The sequence below is a fragment of the Cherax quadricarinatus genome, chromosome 4 (assembly GCF_038502225.1).
Source record: "Cherax quadricarinatus isolate ZL_2023a chromosome 4, ASM3850222v1, whole genome shotgun sequence".
Classification (NCBI taxonomy): domain Eukaryota; kingdom Metazoa; phylum Arthropoda; class Malacostraca; order Decapoda; family Parastacidae; genus Cherax; species Cherax quadricarinatus.
The window spans coordinates 63,072,978-63,093,483 of NC_091295.1; the positions used below are offsets into that span (position 1 = coordinate 63,072,978).

The window sequence follows — 20,506 nt, forward strand, 5'->3', positions numbered from 1 at the left end:
GGAATGGTTCATTTCTCCCTTTAGTGTTATCCAGGAACGGTTCATTTCTGCCTTTAGTGTTATCCAGGAACGGTTCATTTCTGCTTTTAGTGTTATCCAGGAATGGTTCATTTCTGCCTTTAGTGTTATCCAGGAATGGTTCATTTCTGCCTTTAGTGTTATCCAGGAATGGTTCATTTCTGCCTTTAGTGTTATCCAGGAACGGTTCATTTCTGCCTTAAGTGTTATCCAGGAACGGTTCATTTCTGCCTTTAGTGTTATCCGGGAACGGTTCATTTCTGTCTTAAGTGTTATCCAGGAACGGTTCATTTCTGCCTTTAGTGTTATCCAGGAATGGTTCATTTCTGCCTTTAGTATTATCCAGGAATAGTTCATTTCTGCCTTTAGTGTTATCCAGGAATGGTTCATTTCTGCCTTTAGTGTTATCCAGGAATGGTTCATTTCTGCCTTTAGTGTTATCCAGGAACGGTTCATTTCTGCCTTTAGTGTTATCCAGGAATGGTTCATTTCTGCCTTTAGTGTTATCCAGGAATGGTTCATTTCTCCCTTTAGTGTTATCCAGGAATGGTTCATTTCTGCCTTTAGTGTTATCCAGGAACGGTTCATTTCTGCCTTAAGTGTTATCCAGGAATGGTTCATTTCTGCCTTTAGTGTTATCCAGGAATGGTTCATTTCTGCCTTTAGTGTTATCCAGGAACGGTTCATTTCTGCCTTTAGTGTTATCCAGGAACGGTTCATTTCTGCCTTTAGTGTTATCCAGGAATGGTTCATTTCTGCCTTTAGTGTTATCCAGGAATGGTTCATTTCTCCCTTTAGTGTTATCCAGGAACGGTTCATTTCTGCCTTTAGTGTTATCCAGGAATGGTTCATTTCTGCCTTTAGTGTTATCCAGGAATGGTTCATTTCTGCCTTTAGTGTTATCCAGGAATGGTTCATTTCTGCCTTTAGTGTTATCCAGGAACGGTTCATTTCTGCCTTTAGTGTTATCCAGGAATGGTTCATTTCTGCCTTTAGTGTTATCCAGGAATGGTTCATTTCTGCCTTTAGTGTTATCCAGGAATGGTTCATTTCTGCCTTTAGTGTTATCCAGGAACGGTTCATTTCTGCCTTTAGTGTTATCCAGGAATGGTTCATTTCTGCCTTTAGTGTTATCCAGGAATGGTTCATTTCTCCCTTTAGTGTTATCCAGGAACGGTTCATTTCTGCATTTAGTGTTATCCAGGAATGGTTCATTTCTGCCTTTAGTGTTATCCAGGAATGGTTCATTTCTGCCTTTAGTGTTATCCAGGAATGGTTCATTTCTGCCTTTAGTGTTATCCAGGAACGGTTCATTTCTGCCTTTAGTGTTATCCAGGAATGGTTCATTTCTGCCTTTAGTGTTATCCAGGAATGGTTCATTTCTGCCTTTAGTGTTATCCAGGAATGGTTCATTTCTGCCTTTAGTGTTATCCAGGAACGGTTAATTTCTGCCTTTAGTGTTATCCAGGAATGGTTCATTTCTGCCTTTAGTGTTATCCAGGAATGGTTCATTTCTGCCTTTAGTGTTATCCAGGAATGGTTCATTTCTGCCTTTAGTGTTATCCAGGAATGGTTCATTTCTGCCTTTAGTGTTATCCAGGAACGGTTCATTTCTGCCTTTAGTGTTATCCAGGAATGGTTCATTTCTGCCTTTAGTGTTATCCAGGAACGGTTCATTTCTCCCTTTAGTGTTATCCAGGAATGGTTCATTTCTGCCTTTAGTGTTATCCAGGAATGGTTCATTTCTGCCTTTAGTGTTATCCAGGAACGGTTCATTTCTGCCTTTAGTGTTATCCAGGAATGGTTCATTTCTGCCTTTAGTGTTATCCAGGAATGGTTCATTTCTGCCTTTAGTGTTATCCAGGAATGGTTCATTTCTGCCTTTAGTGTTATCCAGGAATGGTTCATTTCTGCCTTTAGTGTTATCCATGGTACATTATTACCAGCCTAGAATGACACACTTTCTAGTATATTCTGGTGAGTTGGATGCCGATGACGTGCTGTTAACTCAAGGAACTCGATTAATACTTCCATTCCTTGCACCGAACCTGGATGACTCCTGTTCTCCAAGTGCTTTATATTCCGTATGGGTTTAGGGCTTTCCTTAATTAAGATAAAAAAAATAATGTTGAGCATATATCTGTAGTGATGTGTGCAGTGAAGGCAACGGATTTTTTAATAATAAACAAATACAATGAAACATATTTTTTTTCGTTGGGTTCAGAACGATTTCTGCGAAATTACTGAATACACAAATATTCGCTTGCCAAATAAGGCAAGAGAATAAGGCAGAATCGCACGTTTTACCTATTTGGCACGACATTATATATATATATATATATATATATTTTTTTTTTTTATTTTATTATCACACCGGCCGATTCCCACCAAGGCAGGGTGGCCCGAAAAAGAAAAACTTTCACCATCATTCACTCCATCACTGTCTTGCCAGAAGGGTGCTTTACACTACAGTTTTTAAACTGCAACATTAACACCCCTCCTTCAGAGTGCAGGCACTGTACTTCCCATCTCCAGGACTCAAGTCCGGCCTGCCGGTTTCCCTGAATCCCTTCATAAATGTTACTTTGCTCACACTCCAACAGCACGTCAAGTATTAAAAACCATTTGTCTCCATTCACTCCTATCAAACACGCTCACGCATGCCTGCTGGAAGTCCAAGCCCCTCGCACACAAAACCTCCTTTACCCCCTCCCTCCAACCCTTCCTAGGCCGACCCCTACCCCGCCTTCCTTCCACTACAGACTGATACACTCTTGAAGTCATTCTGTTTCGCTCCATTCTCTCTACATGTCCGAACCACCTCAACAACCCTTCCTCAGCCCTCTGGACAACAGTTTTGGTAATCCCGCACCTCCTCCTAACTTCCAAACTACGAATTCTCTGCATTATATTCACACCACACATTGCCCTCAGACATGACATCTCCACTGCCTCCAGCCTTCTCCTCGCTGCAACATTCATCACCCACGCTTCACACCCATATAAGAGCGTTGGTAAAACTATACTCTCATACATTCCCCTCTTTGCCTCCAAGGACAAAGTTCTTTGTCTCCACAGACTCCTAAGTGCACCACTCACTCTTTTTCCCTCATCAATTCTATGATTCACCTCATCTTTCATAGACCCATCCGCTGACACGTCCACTCCCAAATATCTGAATACGTTCACCTCCTCCATACTCTCTCCCTCCAATCTGATATTCAATCTTTCATCACCTAATCTTTTTGTTATCCTCATAACCTTACTCTTTCCTGTATTCACCTTTAATTTTCTTCTTTTGCACACCCTACCAAATTCATCCACCAATCTCTGCAACTTCTCTTCAGAATCTCCCAAGAGCACAGTGTCATCAGCAAAGAGCAGCTGTGACAACTCCCACTTTGTGTGTGATTCTTTATCTTTTAACTCCACGCCTCTTGCCAAGACCCTCGCATTTACTTCTCTTACAACCCCATCTATAAATATATTAAACAACCACGGTGACATCACACATCCTTGTCTAAGGCCTACTTTTACTGGGAAAAAATTCCCCTCTTTCCTACATACTCTAACTTGAGCCTCACTATCCTCGTAAAAACTCTTCACTGCTTTCAGTAACCTACCTCCTACACCATACACTTGCAACATCTGCCACATTGCCCCCCTATCCACCCTGTCATACGCCTTTTCCAAATCCATAAATGCCACAAAGACCTCTTTAGCCTTATCTAAATACTGTTCACTTATATGTTTCACTGTAAACACCTGGTCCACACACCCCCTACCTTTCCTAAAGCCTCCTTGTTCATCTGCTATCCTATTCTCCGTCTTACTCTTAATTCTTTCAATTATAACTCTACCATACACTTTACCAGGTACACTCAACAGACTTATCCCCCTATAATTTTTGCACTCTCTTTTATCCCCTTTGCCTTTATACAAAGGAACTATGCATGCTCTCTGCCAATCCCTAGGTACCTTACCCTCTTCCATACATTTATTAAATAATTGCACCAACCACTCCAAAACTATATCCCCACCTGCTTTTAACATTTCTATCTTTATCCCATCAATCCCGGCTGCCTTACCCCCTTTCATTTTACCTACTGCCTCACGAACTTCCCCCACACTCACAACTGACTCTTCCTCACTCCTACAAGATGTTATTCCTCCTTGCCCTATACACGAAATCACAGCTTCCCTATCTTCATCAACATTTAACAATTCCTCAAAATATTCCTTCCATCTTCCCAATACCTCTAACTCTCCATTTAATAACTCTCCTCTCCTATTTTTAACTGACAAATCCATTTGTTCTCTAGGCTTTCTTAACTTGTTAATCTCACTCCAAAACTTTTTCTTATTTTCAACAAAATTTGTTGATAACATCTCACCCACTCTCTCATTTGCTCTCTTTTTACATTGCTTCACCACTCTCTTAACTTCTCTCTTTTTCTCCATATACTCTTCCCTCCTTGCATCACTTCTACTTTGTAAAAACTTCTCATATGCTAACTTTTTCTCCCTTACTACTCTCTTTACATCATCATTCCACCAATCGCTCCTCTTCCCTCCTGCACCCACTTTCCTGTAACCACAAACTTCTGCTGAACACTCTAACACTACATTTTTAAACCTACCCCATACCTCTTCGACCCCATTGCCTATGCTCTCATTAGCCCATCTATCCTCCAATAGCTGTTTATATCTTACCCTAACTGCCTCCTCTTTTAGTTTATAAACCTTTACCTCTCTCTTCCCTGATGCTTCTATTCTCCTTGTATCCCATCTACCTTTTACTCTCAGTGTAGCTACAACTAGAAAGTGATCTGATATATCTGTGGCCCCTCTATAAACATGTACATCCTGAAGTCTACTCAACAGTCTTTTATCTACCAATACATAATCCAACAAACTACTGTCATTTCGCCCTACATCATATCGTGTATACTTATTTATCCTCTTTTTCTTAAAATATGTATTACCTATAACTAAACCCCTTTCTATACAAAGTTCAATCAAAATATATATATATATATATATATATATATATATATATATATATATATATATATATATATATATATATATATATATATATATATATATATATATATATATATATATATATATGCAAAACAACCACTATGAAAGAATAGAGAAATTCCAAGCGCTTTCGTGACTACTCACATTATCAAGGAACTAGTTCCTTGATAATGTGAGTAGTCACGAAAGCGCTTGGAATTTCTCTATTCTTTCAGAGTGGTTGTTTTGCATATTCTGAAATCACCTGTTTACTGTGATCTTATTGCATATATATATATATATATATATATATATATATATATATATATATATATATATATATATATATATATATATATATATATATATATATATATATATATATATATATATATATATATTACTGGTATAAACCCTGGTAATAAATACCGAGAAGTTGGTTTAGAAAGACACGTAAGCAAACACTATAACATATTTATTAGAAAACGTTTCGGTCCTGGGACCTTGATCACTTCCCAGGTCCCAGGACCGAAACGTTTTCTAATAAATATGTTATAGTGTTTGCTTACGTGTCTTTCTAAACCATATATATTACTACCTCTTCCATAGCCACATCCTCCACAGCTACCACTACCATTACAACTATCTTCACCACCACCTCCACTACAACCATCATGTCTAACACTCCCACAACATCAACAACTACCCCCCCCCCTCTCACTACCACCAACAAAACCACCACTACTTCCCCTCTCCCCACCAGCGCCACTTCATACTCCCTGCCAAACGCTCCCTTACTTAACTTTAAACTATTTTAACTTTGTAAGGTGGTTTAAACTCACCAGAAATATATCCTTCATCCTCATCCTCCTCTTCATCCATCCCTTTCCTCTTCCCTTTGCTCCTCTTCCTCCTCTTACCACAATCAGTAAGTATTAAGACATAGTCACACTGAAGATAATGATAAAATGAGATGAAGATATCTGAGTGAGACAGAATTTAATATAAGATAAACTTGAATATTTGTTGTGGATGAAAAAAAACACTCGTGAGTAAACACTTATTGCTTTAGTGGGAACATTCCTGTACTGAGACAGTGTTCACTCCAGTGATCATTGTAGTGAACAATGATCAGTGTAGTGAACAATGATCATTGTAGTGAACAATGATCATTGTAGTGAACAATGATCATTGTAGTGAACAATGATCATTGTAGTGAACAATGATCATTGTAGTGAACAATGATTATTGTAGTGAACAATGATCATTGTAGTGAACAATGATCATTGTAGTGAACAATGATCATTGTAGTGAACAATGATCATTGTAGTGAACAATGATCATTGTAGTGAACAATGATCATTGTAGTGAACAATGATTATTGTAGTGAACAATGATCATTGTAGTGAACAATGATCATTGTAGTGAACAATGATCATTGTTTACCTGGAGTTTACCTGGAGAGAGTTCCGGGGGTCAACTCCCCCGCGGCCCGGTCTGTGACCAGGCCTCATTTAGTGAACAATGATCATTGTAGTGAACAACAATCATTGGTTTGAACAATAATCATTGGAATGAACATTTATCATGGGAGTGAACAATGATCACTTGCGTGAACAATGATCACTGGGGTGAACAATGATTAATTTAAGTGAACAATGACCATTGTAGTGAACAATGATCATTGTAGTGAACAATGATAACTGGAGTGAACAATGATAATTGGATTGAATAATGATCATTGTAGTGAACAATGATCATGGGAGTGAACAATGATCATGAGAGTGAACAATGATCATGGGAGTGAACAATGATCATGAGAGTGAACAATGATCATGAGAGTGAACAATGATCATGAGAGTGAACAATGATCATGGGAGCGAACAATGATCACTGGAGTGAGTAATGATCATGGGAGTGAACAATGATCATGAGAGTGAACAATGATCATGGGAGTGAACAATGATCATGGGAGTGAACAATGATCATGGGAGTGAACAATGATCATGAGAGTGAACAATGATCATGAGAGTGAACAATGATCATGGGAGTGAACAATGATCATGGGAGTGAACAATGATCATGGGAGTGAACAATGATCATGAGGGTGAACAATGATCATGAGAGTGAACAATGATCATGAGAGTGAACAATGATCATGAGAGTGAACAATGATCATGGGAGTGAACAATGATCATGAGAGTGAACAATGATCATGAGAGTGAACAATGATCATGAGAGTGAACAATGATCATGAGAGTGAACAATGATCATGGGAGTGAACAATGATCATGGGAGTGAACAATGATCATGGGAGTGAACAATGATCATGGGAGTGAACAATGATCATGGGAGTGAACAATGATCATGGGAGTGAACAATGATCATGGGAGTGAACAATGATCATGAGAGTGAACAATGATCATGAGAGTGAACAATGATCATGGGAGTGAACAATGATCATGGGAGTGAACAATGATCATGGGAGTGAACAATGATCATGGGAGTGAACAATGATCATGGGAGTGAACAATGATCATGGGAGTGAACAAGGTTCCAAAACCAAAACATCTTCGTTAAGATGTCTCACGAAATCGTAATGACACGATTGCAAACAAACCAGACCACGATACGGTCTGGAGTTTTGAGACTCTCTGACCGCGGGCTCAAACCCCGCCCGTGGTATGGTTCTTGGGTGTTAACTAAAGTCTCGTCTTCCCCAGCATGTGTCTCGTCTTCCCCAGCATGTGTCTCGTCTTCCCCAGCATGTGTCTCGTCTTCCCTAGCTTGTGTCGGTATCACATATCTGTCAGTTTACCATCGCAATATTGTTGGGTTTGAAGCCTATCTATTGTAGAATGGTTATTAAGGTTGCATTGTATCTGTACATCACTTCCGCCTCTGTTGGTTACTTTAATATTGACTGTTGTACAGGTGTTTCCCAGCTCCATTATAACCTGCAGAGCCAGAATCTGGGAATTTAACTAATATTAATATTACTAAAAGGTAAATATTAAAAGTAAAAGATTTGTGATTACTTGTGCAAGCTCTTCCTTGGTCTTTAGATATTCTTTTTGAAGACTTGATCAAGCAGGTTTTTTCCCCCTCTGGTGTATTCTGCTACGAATTGCCTCATAAAAGCAATCTTTGAGTCGGGGATTCTAAATTCCTAGTCAAAGACTTTCTCTGCTAATTTGGTTGAAATCCGGTTCTCTCAGACTTACCACATTACCTTAACAATTTTGTCCAGAAGAAATCCTCTTTGACCATTTTCCAGGTAAAGGGTTTTAAATTCCTAAGGTCAGTTTTTTTCTTATTTCCTTTAGAATATTGCAAACAAATGCAGTGTCGGTCACTTCTGAGTTTATAAAAAAAACATTTGAAGAAGCAGTTCAAAATTTTCTCTGACTTGCTCTACTCCATCTTGTTTCTTCTCATGTATATCATTGTGGAATAATTTGTATACTTGTATGTGGTATGCCATAGACATATAACACAACTTAATCTTAAAGTGGTGGGCTGGTAAGCCAGGAGAAGGCCTCGGTCAGATGACGAATGGCTCTAGTGGTGGGTTATCATATGACTAAGACCCGCGTCAGGAAACTCTTGTCCTGTTTCCTGAATCTTACGTAACCTTTCCTGAGGCAGATATGTCTAGAGTTTTAAATTTAACGATATTTCGGCTAGTGCAATAATATTGACGTTTCCTGTATTTGCAATTAGTATTAGTTTTATTTCTAGTTCTACGACTGTTTGTATAATAAATGGCGAGAAAGCTTTCATTCTGTATCCTTATCTCGTTTATTCTTGCCCTGCCACACTTGTTTATTTTTATCATTGCACAAGACATCTGTTTTTTTATAGTGTTTCTTGATACTGTGTGTACATTTTACTTTATTTTCTTGAAAACTGCTAATTTTAAAATCCATAGAACCCCAGTAACATCTTTTCCCATACTAACCTGTACCTCTGACTGTCCTCGGTGTAGAGCCCAGTACACTTCTCTACTGAAGTGGCCACTGCTGCCACCACAACCCTGACTTGATGCATTCTGTTCGCAAAAATATGCCATATATGACGAAGATGCTTTACATAATCCTTGTTATATATATTGCATTCCTATATCTGCAATGAAAGTCCTCTCTCCCACACATCCCAACGTCACTTGCTTTAAGACCGAGGCAGATTCTCCCATTACCAGCCAAGACGGTTACTAATCTGCTAACTATAAGGTATTTTCCATCCCAGTTCCATGAAAATACACTTACCTGCCATACCAGTCCCTGTTAGAAAACACCCTATTCATTAATTTAATCAGAGAATCCCCATATGTAAGAAAATTCTTGCCTTCAGTAGTGGCTTTCGTTGTGTCACTGTTCATGGCCCAACCACATTCCTCTAGCAATACAAAGAAGTACTTGGTAATCTCATTCTTTATCTTCATCTTCAGTTCTTTCTTAAAAACCATTCCTCAGTTCGTTGTGGCTGGTATCCTCTTTCTTTTTTTTTTAAGGAATGAATCTTCTTGTTCTTCTCTCTAATAAGCTGGATCTCCTCCGTTAATGTGTCTGGAGCCAAGTGCAATTTACTCTAATATGTCTCCAGCCACGACAAACTCCACTAATGTGTGTGTGTGCATTTATGCACAGCCTTGCCTAAGATGTGTGCGCAGCCACGTCCAACCTCAGCTTATATGTGTGTACAGCCACATACGACCTCCGCTTATACCTGTGTGCAGCCACAAAATGCCTAATATCCGTAGCTATTGTGTACACTTCCATCTACTGCTGCCAACTACAACCCAGAGCTAATTACGCATGCACGCAAAAGTGAGACAAGTGACACGCACGACAGATTTAGCTTCCAGCTTTCGTACAGATTTTACCACTAGTCTTCACTGCTTTACTTAATGTTAACAAGCGAACTTCTCTTTTAAAGTTGCAGCGGCGAGCGAAATCCAGAGATAATCGAGTGTTCATTGCTCACGATGATCATGTGGTGTTTGGCGTTTTTGCCGCTTTATGCAGAAATTAATTGGCTTGTTTGTTAACGAGATTGTGGGGAGTGATACTTTGTTTTTATTTAAGATCTGGTATAGTCTTTTTGATCCACATAGTAGAATAACTGATTTTTTTTTTTTGTCGTTTATCGTGCTTTCGTTAGTTACACAATTATGTTCGTTTCGTACTTAGAGGATGAAGGATAGAGCCGTTACACGTCTACTTAATTACTCATACGGATTTAGCGCTTTACATTAATATGAAACTTCAATATCAGTTGCTTTCTTATTAATCTTATCATATTTTTTCTAAATCCTTCAAGACAACAAACAACCTGTTTCTCTCATCTACGTATTTATTATTTATAGCCAAACATGTCATTATCTTTTAAATCTAAACTGCATTCACCAGTGTTCATTCCGTGTTCTTTCCATCATTTTAAAGACATATCCCGTATTTTCAACACACTGATTCCCATATAAGTGTTCCACAATCATCATAAATTCTATCTAATTCTCATATACAATGTCTAACAAATTTCTCAATATTCGTTATTTAGGTTATTAGGTTTGATTAAATTACGTTGTTGTCTGTCAATAAAATTTTGCCCATTATAACATATCTCAACGCCAATAAATGATATATTAGAAAAAGGCGACATAAAATGCTTTGAACCTTGAACAGAAACGAGGACCAAGTGGAAAATACACAGTCAGACAATCACTGTTTATCACTCACGAGCAGTCGCCAGCTTAATATCTTAGCAACAGTAAAATGCTGACTGGTAGTAAGAGGATGGGTTGAATTGTTACACTGTCTTGTTTCTTTCCTCTTTTGTAAATGGAACTATTTATGGTCTCCATCACTCCTCAGGTATTCTCCCTCTTTCATACCTACAATAAACAAAAGCAACAATAGTTTTAAAACTCTGTTCCTTTCTCCTTTCTGCCTACTTCCACCCTGTTCAAAGTTACCCACTTCCTTTTTACTCAGTCCTGACTTTTCCTCCCAGCACAGCGCGTAAAATTTCTGCCTCCATTTCATTATATACATTCATCTCAAAATATTCTCTAAATCTCTTTCGTTCCTCTGCCTTTTTATCCATTATCTCATTTTTAACCGACAAGTCCATTTCTTTTCGGTTTTCTTGTCATTTTTCTCTCTCCAAGACTGTTACTTATGCTCAGCAAAATTTTTAATATACTCTGCCTTCATTACAGAAGTTTTACGTTCGAAAAGAATAACTTTTACTTTCTTACAATCTTTTTCACTTAAACATTCCGCCAATTATTCCATTCCCTCCTGCATCCACCTTCCTGGACCACAAACATCTGCTGCTCACCCTTATAATGCATTCTTTAATCCTCAACACATCTATGGAAATCCTTATTTCTTTCTAACGCTAATCGGGTATTCTTTCAACATTTCCTCGCAGCTCTCGCTGTTATCATAGTCTTTAATTTATTCACTTTCTTCAGCAATGACACCATTACCACAGTACTTAGTCTTCCATTTCCTCTTACTAAAGGTACCAGAAAATAATAAATACATTATATCAGATGTACCAGACTTCTCGACCTTTTATCCTCACTGAGTACTTCACAATTCCTCATATACTTGACCTTTTTACCTTGAAACATGTACTGTCTATTAACAACCCACTTTCTATGTATAATTCAGCTTAAGGTCTTCCCTTATCTCTTACATCTGGCCTCCCAAAATTTCTGGTTGCACCTTTTACAGCAGCGTCTTCCACTTTAACACTGAAGCAAAACAATTATTCTCTCAGCTAATCCAATTCACCGGCGTGACTTTGTTCCCTTCCCCTCCCTCCCATTCATCCCCTTTCCTTCTCCTCCTCTGCATAACTTTGGCACCACCCCACCCGTGTGTCTGTGTGTGTATATGTGTGTGTGTGTGTGTGTGTGTGTGTGTGTGTGTGTGTGTGTGTGTGTGTGTGGAGAAAGTTTGGCACCGACATTTACTCCATCATGGTGTTGAGGGGAGAGGTAGTGGCGCCTTGGCACTTCTGAAGGCAGGTGTATGTGTCTCATGGCGCCTTTGGAGTAAGCGTGCGCTTGTCTTTCGGAGCCTTCAGTGCAGGTGTGTGCATGCGTTTTGCCGCCTTTGGAACAGGTGTGCGCATTTGTTGTAACACATTTGGAGCAAATGTGTGTATATGGTGTGGTGGAGGTGCGCGCGTGTTTTGTGGTGACTGGCAGGGGCAAAACCTTGGAGATGTGTTACTGAAGCCTCTGAAGAAGAGGTTACGGAACTGACAGAGGACACTTGGTAAAAGCTAATCAAGATAGATATTTTCTTAAAAACAAAACTAGTGTGACTTCTTGGAAACAATGGCGATAAAAGTGAAGTGAAACCCGCATCTCTAGAACAGAATTTCACATTTTCTTATACCGGGGTTAAAATATTTTCCTTATTTTGAATCACATTTGGAACGAAGTATTTGTGTTGACAAAATTTGTCTATGAATGCAAATATATACATCAAGTATACATGTTTTGTTTTATAGAGGTTGTATATGATTGCATGGTGAAAATGAACTTTGCAAGTTACTAAACCCAGTGCTGGTTTTAGGAAGGAGAGGGGCACACATTACAAGTTGGACTCAAGTGCAAAAGACACTGAAGTCTTCGTTCCGATGAGAATTTGAAGTACCAGGAAGGGTTGAAATTGCGTATGCTCATACAAGATTTCCGAAAGTCAAGGAAGAGAAGACTTCGCTTTGTTTCCAGATCCTGAGGAAAATAATTCCAGGACGTGTGACAGTACCATCGCCATCATGACCCCTGGTATCGTTGCCACCACTGTCGCGAAAATAGGTATGGCCGACTGCTGCAAATACAGATTAAGTCTTGCAAATGCGGGCTGAGCCACCTTTTCTTTTAATATTTTCTTATGCTTATTGCACCGCCAGCTATATCGGCTAAAATGTGACCCGGGAGAGATGGAGGTAGGATGTGTTAAAGAACAAGTTTACCCCCGCACTTCCTTCACGCACTGCGCGCAAAACGTATTTTATCAAATATGCACCATCACATCTCAGCACTCTTGCTCCTCCGTATGCTACCATGTGTATGAAAGTTGATATTTACCTTAAATTGTTATTCCCCAGATGCTTTCAAGAAGTGGCACGTAGATAGCGTGTGCATGACTGGTTGTGAGGAAAGATTTCAAGGAACTGTTCGACTGAAGTTGCGCGCTAACTGGTTCCTCTAAAACTTCCCTCCTGGTCACAGTCAATCAAATAGATGCTTTCTTCTCCCATAAAGTCTCTGCACTAGCAAACCCTTGCACACTTTCTATGCTATTTTAATGATAGCTGCACAAACAATAGTGTAATATAAAGAAATACAGCGCAATGGAGATTTTAATTAAAAAATACTACCAGTAATAAAAGCCAAACTAAAAAAGTTTCTGTACTTGGCAGTTGTCGGAGCAGTGTTAAAAATAGCTGAAGTCTGTTGTAAGCTTCAGGTATAGTTTTTTTTTTCTGCAACACTATTGTTTGGGCAGAGCTGTGGCAAGCCAAGGTAGGAGAGTGCGAGAGTTCTCTCGGAGCTGAGTCTCTTGAGGACTGTTGTTGCCTGCACTATTTTATCTCTTGCCATGTTCGTCGAGAGTGTTGTTTGTATGATGTTACTGCGACTCTCTCTCTCTCTCTGGTTATCTTATAAGTGTTGTGAGAGGCCGAAAAGCTTCCCACGCGATGCTTGTGTGTGTGTGTGTGTGTGTGAATGTGTGTGTGTGTGTGTATATGTATCTGTGCCTGTGTGTGTCTGTGTGTCTGTGTATTCTTGTGCTTATCTCTCTCTGCCATTTCCCTTGCACGGAAAACTGCTTTCATCGCGACTGAAGCTCCAGACACACAGAGCACAAATGACCTCTCATCATATACTTATTAACAATCACTTCTAATATATGTTTTACACTTAATAACGTAAGTGGAATTACAACTTTACTCAGATTTTCCAAACACTCGCTAACTACGTACCTACTGAAGAAGGAAAGTGACAAGACTAGGAAATGTCCTATACCATGATAAGGCCAATGATTTATTGTAACTAAGTATGATACATTGTAACTCAATATGATGTATTGTAACCCAGTATGATACATTGTAATCCAATATGATGTGCTGTAACCCAATATGATACAATGTAACCCAATATGATGCACTGTAACTCAAAACAATGCTCCAATATGATGCACTGTAACCCAATATGATGCATTGTAACCCAGTATGACGCATTATACCCCAGCATGATGCATTGTAACCCAGCATGATGCATTGTAGCCCAACATGAATCATTGTAACCCAACACGATGCACTGTTACTCAGTATGACACTTTAACCCAATATGACGCAGAATACAATAGCCTCATTAAACTACACTAAATTAACATTTTCCATCGAACAAGTGTGATTGTAATGGATCTTTACACAGATATTTCACATTATATCTTTTTCACTCAGCAGTTGTTCACAAAAACTCTGACTATCTACATGGAAGAGATTGCTTGACAAACATTATAATATAACACTAATTATTATATCAATATTATAATGATAATGTAAATACCCGATGTCCACTTTTGTTTCGTAAATGATAAATTAATGCATGACGTCACTCGAATGGCCAGACAGCAGAAAATTAACACATGACGTCATTGGAACGGTCAGACAGCAGAAAATTAACACATGATGTCATTGGAACGACCAGACAGCAGAAAATTAACACATGACGTCACTGGAACGGCCAGACAGCAGAAAATTAACACATGACGTCACTGGAGCGGCCAGACAGCAGAAAATTAACACATGACGTCACTGGAGCGGCCAGACAGCAGAAAATTAACACATGACGTCACTGGAACGGTCAGACAGCAGAAAATTAACACATGACGTCACTGGAACGGTCAGACAGCAGAAAATTAACACATGACGTCAGTGAAGCGGCCAGACAGCAGAAAATTAACACATGACGTCACTGGAGCGGCCAGACAGCAGAAAATTAACACATGACGTCACTGGAGCGGCCAGACAGCAGAAAATTAACACATGACGTCACTGGAGCGGCCAGACAGCAGAAAATTAACACATGACGTCACTGGAGCGGCCAGAGAGCAGAAAATTAACACATGACGTCACTGGAGCGGCCAGATAGCAGAAAATTAACACATGACGTCACTGGAGCGGCCAGACAGCAGAAAATTAACACATGACGTCATTGGAGCGGCCAGACAGCAGAAAATTAACACATGACGTCACTGGAGCGGCCAGACAGCAGAAAATTAACACATAACGTCACTGGAGCGGCCAGACAGCAGAAAATTAACACATGACGTCACTGGAGAGGCCAGACAGCAGAAAATTAACACATGACGTCATTGGAGCGGCCAGACAGCAGAAAATTAACACATGACATCACTGGAGAGGCCAGACAGCAGAAAATTAACACATGACGTCACTGGAGAGGCCAGGCAGCAGAAAATTAACACATGACGTCATTGGAGCGGCCAGACAGCAGAAAATTAACACATGACGTCACTGGAGCGGCCAGACAGCAGGAAATTAACACATGACGTCACTGGAGAGGCCAGACAGCAGAAAATTAACATATGACGTCACTGGAGCGGCCAGACAGCAGAAAATTAACACATGACGTCACTGGAGAGGCCAGACTGCAGAAAATTAACACATGACGTCACTGGAGAGGCCAGACAGGAGAAAATTAACACATGACGTCACTGAAGCGGCCAGACAGCAGAAAATTAACACATGACGTCACTGGAGAGGCCAGACAGCAGAAAATTAACACATGACGTCACTGGAGCGGCCAGACAGCAGAAAATTAACACATGACGTCACTGGAGAGGCCAGACAGCAGAAAATTAACACATGACGTCACTGGAGCGGTCAGACAGCAGAAAATTAACACATGACGTCACTGGAACGGCCAGCCAGCAGAAAATTAACACATGACGTCACTGGAGAGGCCAGACAGCAGAAAATTAACACATGACGTCACTGGAGAGGCCAGACAGCAGAAAATTAACACATGACGTCACTGGAGAGGCCAGACAGCAGAAAATTAACACATGACGTCACTGGAGCGGCCAGACAGCAGAAAATTAACACATGACGTCACTGGAGAGGCCAGACAGGAGAAAATTAACACATGACGTCACTGGAACGGCCAGACAGCAGAAAATTAACACATGACGTCACTGGAGCGGCCAGACAGCAGAAAATTAACACATGACGTCACTGGAGCGGCCAGACAGCAGAAAATTAACACATGACGTCACTGGAGCGGCCAGACAGCAGAAAATTAACACATGACGTCACTGGAGCGGCCAGACAGCAGAAAATTAACACATGACGTCACTGGAACGGTCAGACAGCAGAAAATTAACACATGACGTCACTGGAACGGTCAGACAGCAGAAAATTAACACATGACGTCACTGGAACGGTCAGACAGCAGAAAATTAACACATGACGTCATTGGAACGGTCAGACAGCAGAAAATTAACACATGACGTCACTGGAACGGTCAGACAGCAGAAAATTAACACATGACGTCACTGGAGCGACCAGACAGCAGAAAATTAACACATGACGTCACTGGAGCGACCAGACAGTAGAAAATTAACACATGACGTCACTGGAGCGGACAGACAGCAGAAAATTAACACATGACGTCACTGGAGCGGCCAGACAGCAGAAAATTAACACATGACGTCACTGGAACGGTCAGACAGCAGAAAATTAACACATGACGTCATTGGAACGGTCAGACAGCAGAAAATTAACACATGACGTCACTGGAACGGTCAGACAGCAGAAAATTAACACATGACGTCACTGGAGCGACCAGACAGCAGAAAATTAACACATGACGTCACTGGAGCGACCAGACAGCAGAAAATTTACACATGACGTCACTGGAGCGACCAGACAGCAGAAAATTAACACATGACGTCACTGGAGCGGCCAGACAGCAGAAAATTATCATGTCTTTGTTTTTATCAACATTAACAATTCACTGATTGAAATTTTAATGACGTTATTTTGTCTGCAATACATTATTTTATTTTGTACATATCTATAACTTTGTCACTGGTTATTTATTTACTAACGGTTAGGACTTGTACAAAATTAATTCATAATTTCTAATGGATCTCCATGGGAAAGTGAAACAGAATTCTTCCTCCGTAAGCCATGCGTATCGTAAGTGGCGACTAAAATTCTGGGAGCAAGGAGCTAATAACTCCTTCTCCTGTGTACATTACTACATTAAAAAAGATAAACTTTCGTTTTTCTTTTTAGGTCACCCTGCCTCGGTGGGATACTGCCGGTGTGTTTAAGAATTCACAGGATAATTTTATACGAAGAATTCCATCGGCTGGCATTGTCAGTGATCCGCACTCATCATATAGTCCTTCTATATTCTCCGAGAGAGATACAACTACCAATATTACTTAGTTTATTTGTTAATTAGCTTACATTGCGTTTAGAAATAATATATATATATATATATAATATATATATATATATATATATATATATATATATATATATATATATATATATATATATATATATATATATATATATATATATGTATATATATATATATATATATATATATATATATATATATATATATATATATATATATATATATATATATATATATATATATATATATATATATTAACTATTGCAAGAATAATTTTTACCGATTGAAATAATTAATTTTTTCTTGGGCAGTGATGTAAAGAAAATATTTTTGGACCAAATATATCTGAGAAACCTTTCTTAATCCAACTCTACCCAAGTATTTTTTTTCCTCGACGCCTTTATTCACTGGGCTAGCGTGCTACAAACATCAGGTACCCAGTGAACACTGGGCATGTCTCTTGATGCGAGCACATTCGTGGCTCTGGATACCACAGGACCAATTTCATTCTACTCCCATTGGAAATACTAGTCTCAACGAGCAGTACGCATATTAATGTATCCACACAACAAAGTGGGTTTAGGCAAATACAGTACTGCGACTAAATTCTTGCTGGATGACTAAACCCCTTACACATATAACCTTTACCCCCCTTCCTCCAACCTTTCCTAGGCCTCCCCTACCCTGCCTTCCCTCCACTACAAATTTATACTCCCTCCAGATCATCCACCCCTCAAGGGAGGTTCCTCGAAGCTGGTGAGGGGTTCTTGATCTAGGGAATTGGATCTGTGCTCTGGTTCCCTGAATTGAACCTGAATGCCTTCCATTCCCCCCTTCCCCCAAGGCGCTGTATAATGTATGGGTTCAGAGCTCCCCCATGATAATCCACATCATCCTAATTTGTTCCATCCTCTCTAAATGTCCGAACCACTTCAACAACTCCTCTTCGGCCCTGTTGATAATAATTTTAGTAATCCCGCATTTCCTAATCTCCAAGCTATGAATTATCTGAATAAAACTCACAACACGCATTGCTCTAAAACAAGATCTACACTACCTTCAGCCTCCTCCTTGTTGCCATGCTCATTACCCATGCTTCACACCCCCTATAAGAGCACTGGTATCACTACATTCTCATAAAATCCGCTTTTTTGATTGCATGGATAACGTTCTTCGTCTCCACAGATGCTTCAGTGTAGTACACACCTTTTTTTCTTCGTCAAATATATGGTTCACCCCGTCCTTCATAGACACATCTGCCGACAAATATCTGAACACATTCACTTCCTCCTTGTTCCCTCCTTCGAATCTGATATCCATTCTTTCATTACCTCAATTTTTTGTTACCCTCATCACCTTGTTCTTCAACTGTTCACATTTAATTTCCTTCTTTTATATACCTTCCCAAATTCGTCCACTAGCCTGTGAATCTTCTCTTCAGAATCTCCCAAAAGCAGTGTCATCAGCAAAAAGCAAATGTGTCAACTCCCTCTTTGTTGTCGAGGGTTTATCTTCCAGTCTCACACCTTTCCTCAACTCCCTAGCATTCACTTCTCTTACAATTCCATCTATCAATATACTGAATATCCATTGTGACATCACGCATCCCTGTCTAAGGCCTAAGTTTAATGGAAAATAATCTCCCTTTCTCCTACATACTCTAATCTGAGCCTCACTATCATCGTAAAAACTCTTAACTGCTTTAAATAACTTACCACTTATTCCCTACACTTGCAGCATCCGCCACATTGCTTCCCTATCCATCCTGTCATATGCTTTTCCCAAATCCATAAATACAGTGAAAATGTCTTTACTTTCAACCAAATACTGTTCACTTATATACTTTAATGTAATCACTTGGTCTATACATCCCCAACCCTTCCTAAAGCCTCCTTGTTCATCTACGACCCTGCTCTCCACCTTACTCTTAACTCTTTTATTAATAACTGTGCCATACACCTTAGAAGGTATATTCATCGGCCATATTCCCCTATTATATTTACACTTCTTTTTGTCCCTTTTGCCTTCATATAAAAGAACTATACACGCTAAGTAGTTCAGACGTGTGAGTGACATTTTGTGTCTTTGGCCGAATGATATGGACCTGAACACATTTTTACAGAGACTTAACGATCTTGTTCCGTCTATTAAATTCAGTGTGGAGAAAGAAGCGGACTTCCACTCATAAATTTCCTGTCTATCTTTACAGTATAAAGGAAGGCCATTAATATGTGTTCATATATCCACTACTACTCTAAACATGAAACAAGAGTTAAAAATAGTGTTTCACTATGTTTCCGAGAAGTTACCGAGTGTGCAGCCCAGAGTTTCTTGATGAGAAATTTAGGAAAATCTTTGATATTGCTACGAAACTACATTACCCTAAGGTGCTTGTAGAAAAAGCTCAGCTGGCAGGTAGGAAAACTTATTATAGGACTGGACATAGGATAGCACCTCAGATAAAGTATGTGATTATTTTCCCATACAATGAGAATTTATCCGTCCTGCCGAATACTGATAGGTAAAAGGACACACGTGCAGCTAATGTGACATTTTATTGTGGCAACGTTTCACTTTCCACTTCGGCTTGATAAAGCTCCTGGAGAGCAAAACGGTGCTACAATAAAAGTCACATTAGTTGCACTTGTGTCCTTTTACCTAACATATTGTTGGTAATTCTACCAACACTAATACTGCCGAATACTCTAAAAAGTTTCAACATACAAACAATTTTAAGAATACACAGATGGCTAAATGCATTTTGATCAAGAATTCCCCTCAATACTGTGTTGGCAGTGTTTACAGAATCGGTTGTAATGCTGAAACTTATCTTTCATGGGACAGACTGGCAAACCTCTAGATGTTAGGTTAACACAACACCAATATTCGATACGAACTGCTCAGAAATCAAATGCAATTTTCAACCACATTAGAATGTAGTCAGAAGCCAGAGTTTTGATTCCTTGTTCCTTTTAG

The 20,506-nt window shown here is 39.5% G+C and overlaps 1 protein-coding gene across 5 annotated transcripts in view; it reads left to right on the forward strand.

Moving 5' to 3' along the window:
- LOC128684495 (band 7 protein AGAP004871) overlaps window positions 1-20,506 on the forward strand; it is a 1,214,601-nt gene that overhangs the window by 476,912 nt on the left and 717,183 nt on the right. The window contains exons 1-2 of one of the 5 annotated variants that reach the window (XM_053770704.2): window positions 12,056-12,146; window positions 12,639-12,883. The exons of 3 other annotated variants lie outside the window; for them this stretch is intronic. In XM_053770704.2, the coding sequence (XP_053626679.1) occupies window positions 12,844-12,883 (40 nt within the window). In that variant the 5' untranslated portion in view covers window positions 12,056-12,146; window positions 12,639-12,843. Of the gene's footprint in view, window positions 1-12,055; window positions 12,147-12,638; window positions 12,884-20,506 lie in introns of those variants that run through there. One more of the 5 variants, XM_053770703.2, reaches the window with a different exon arrangement.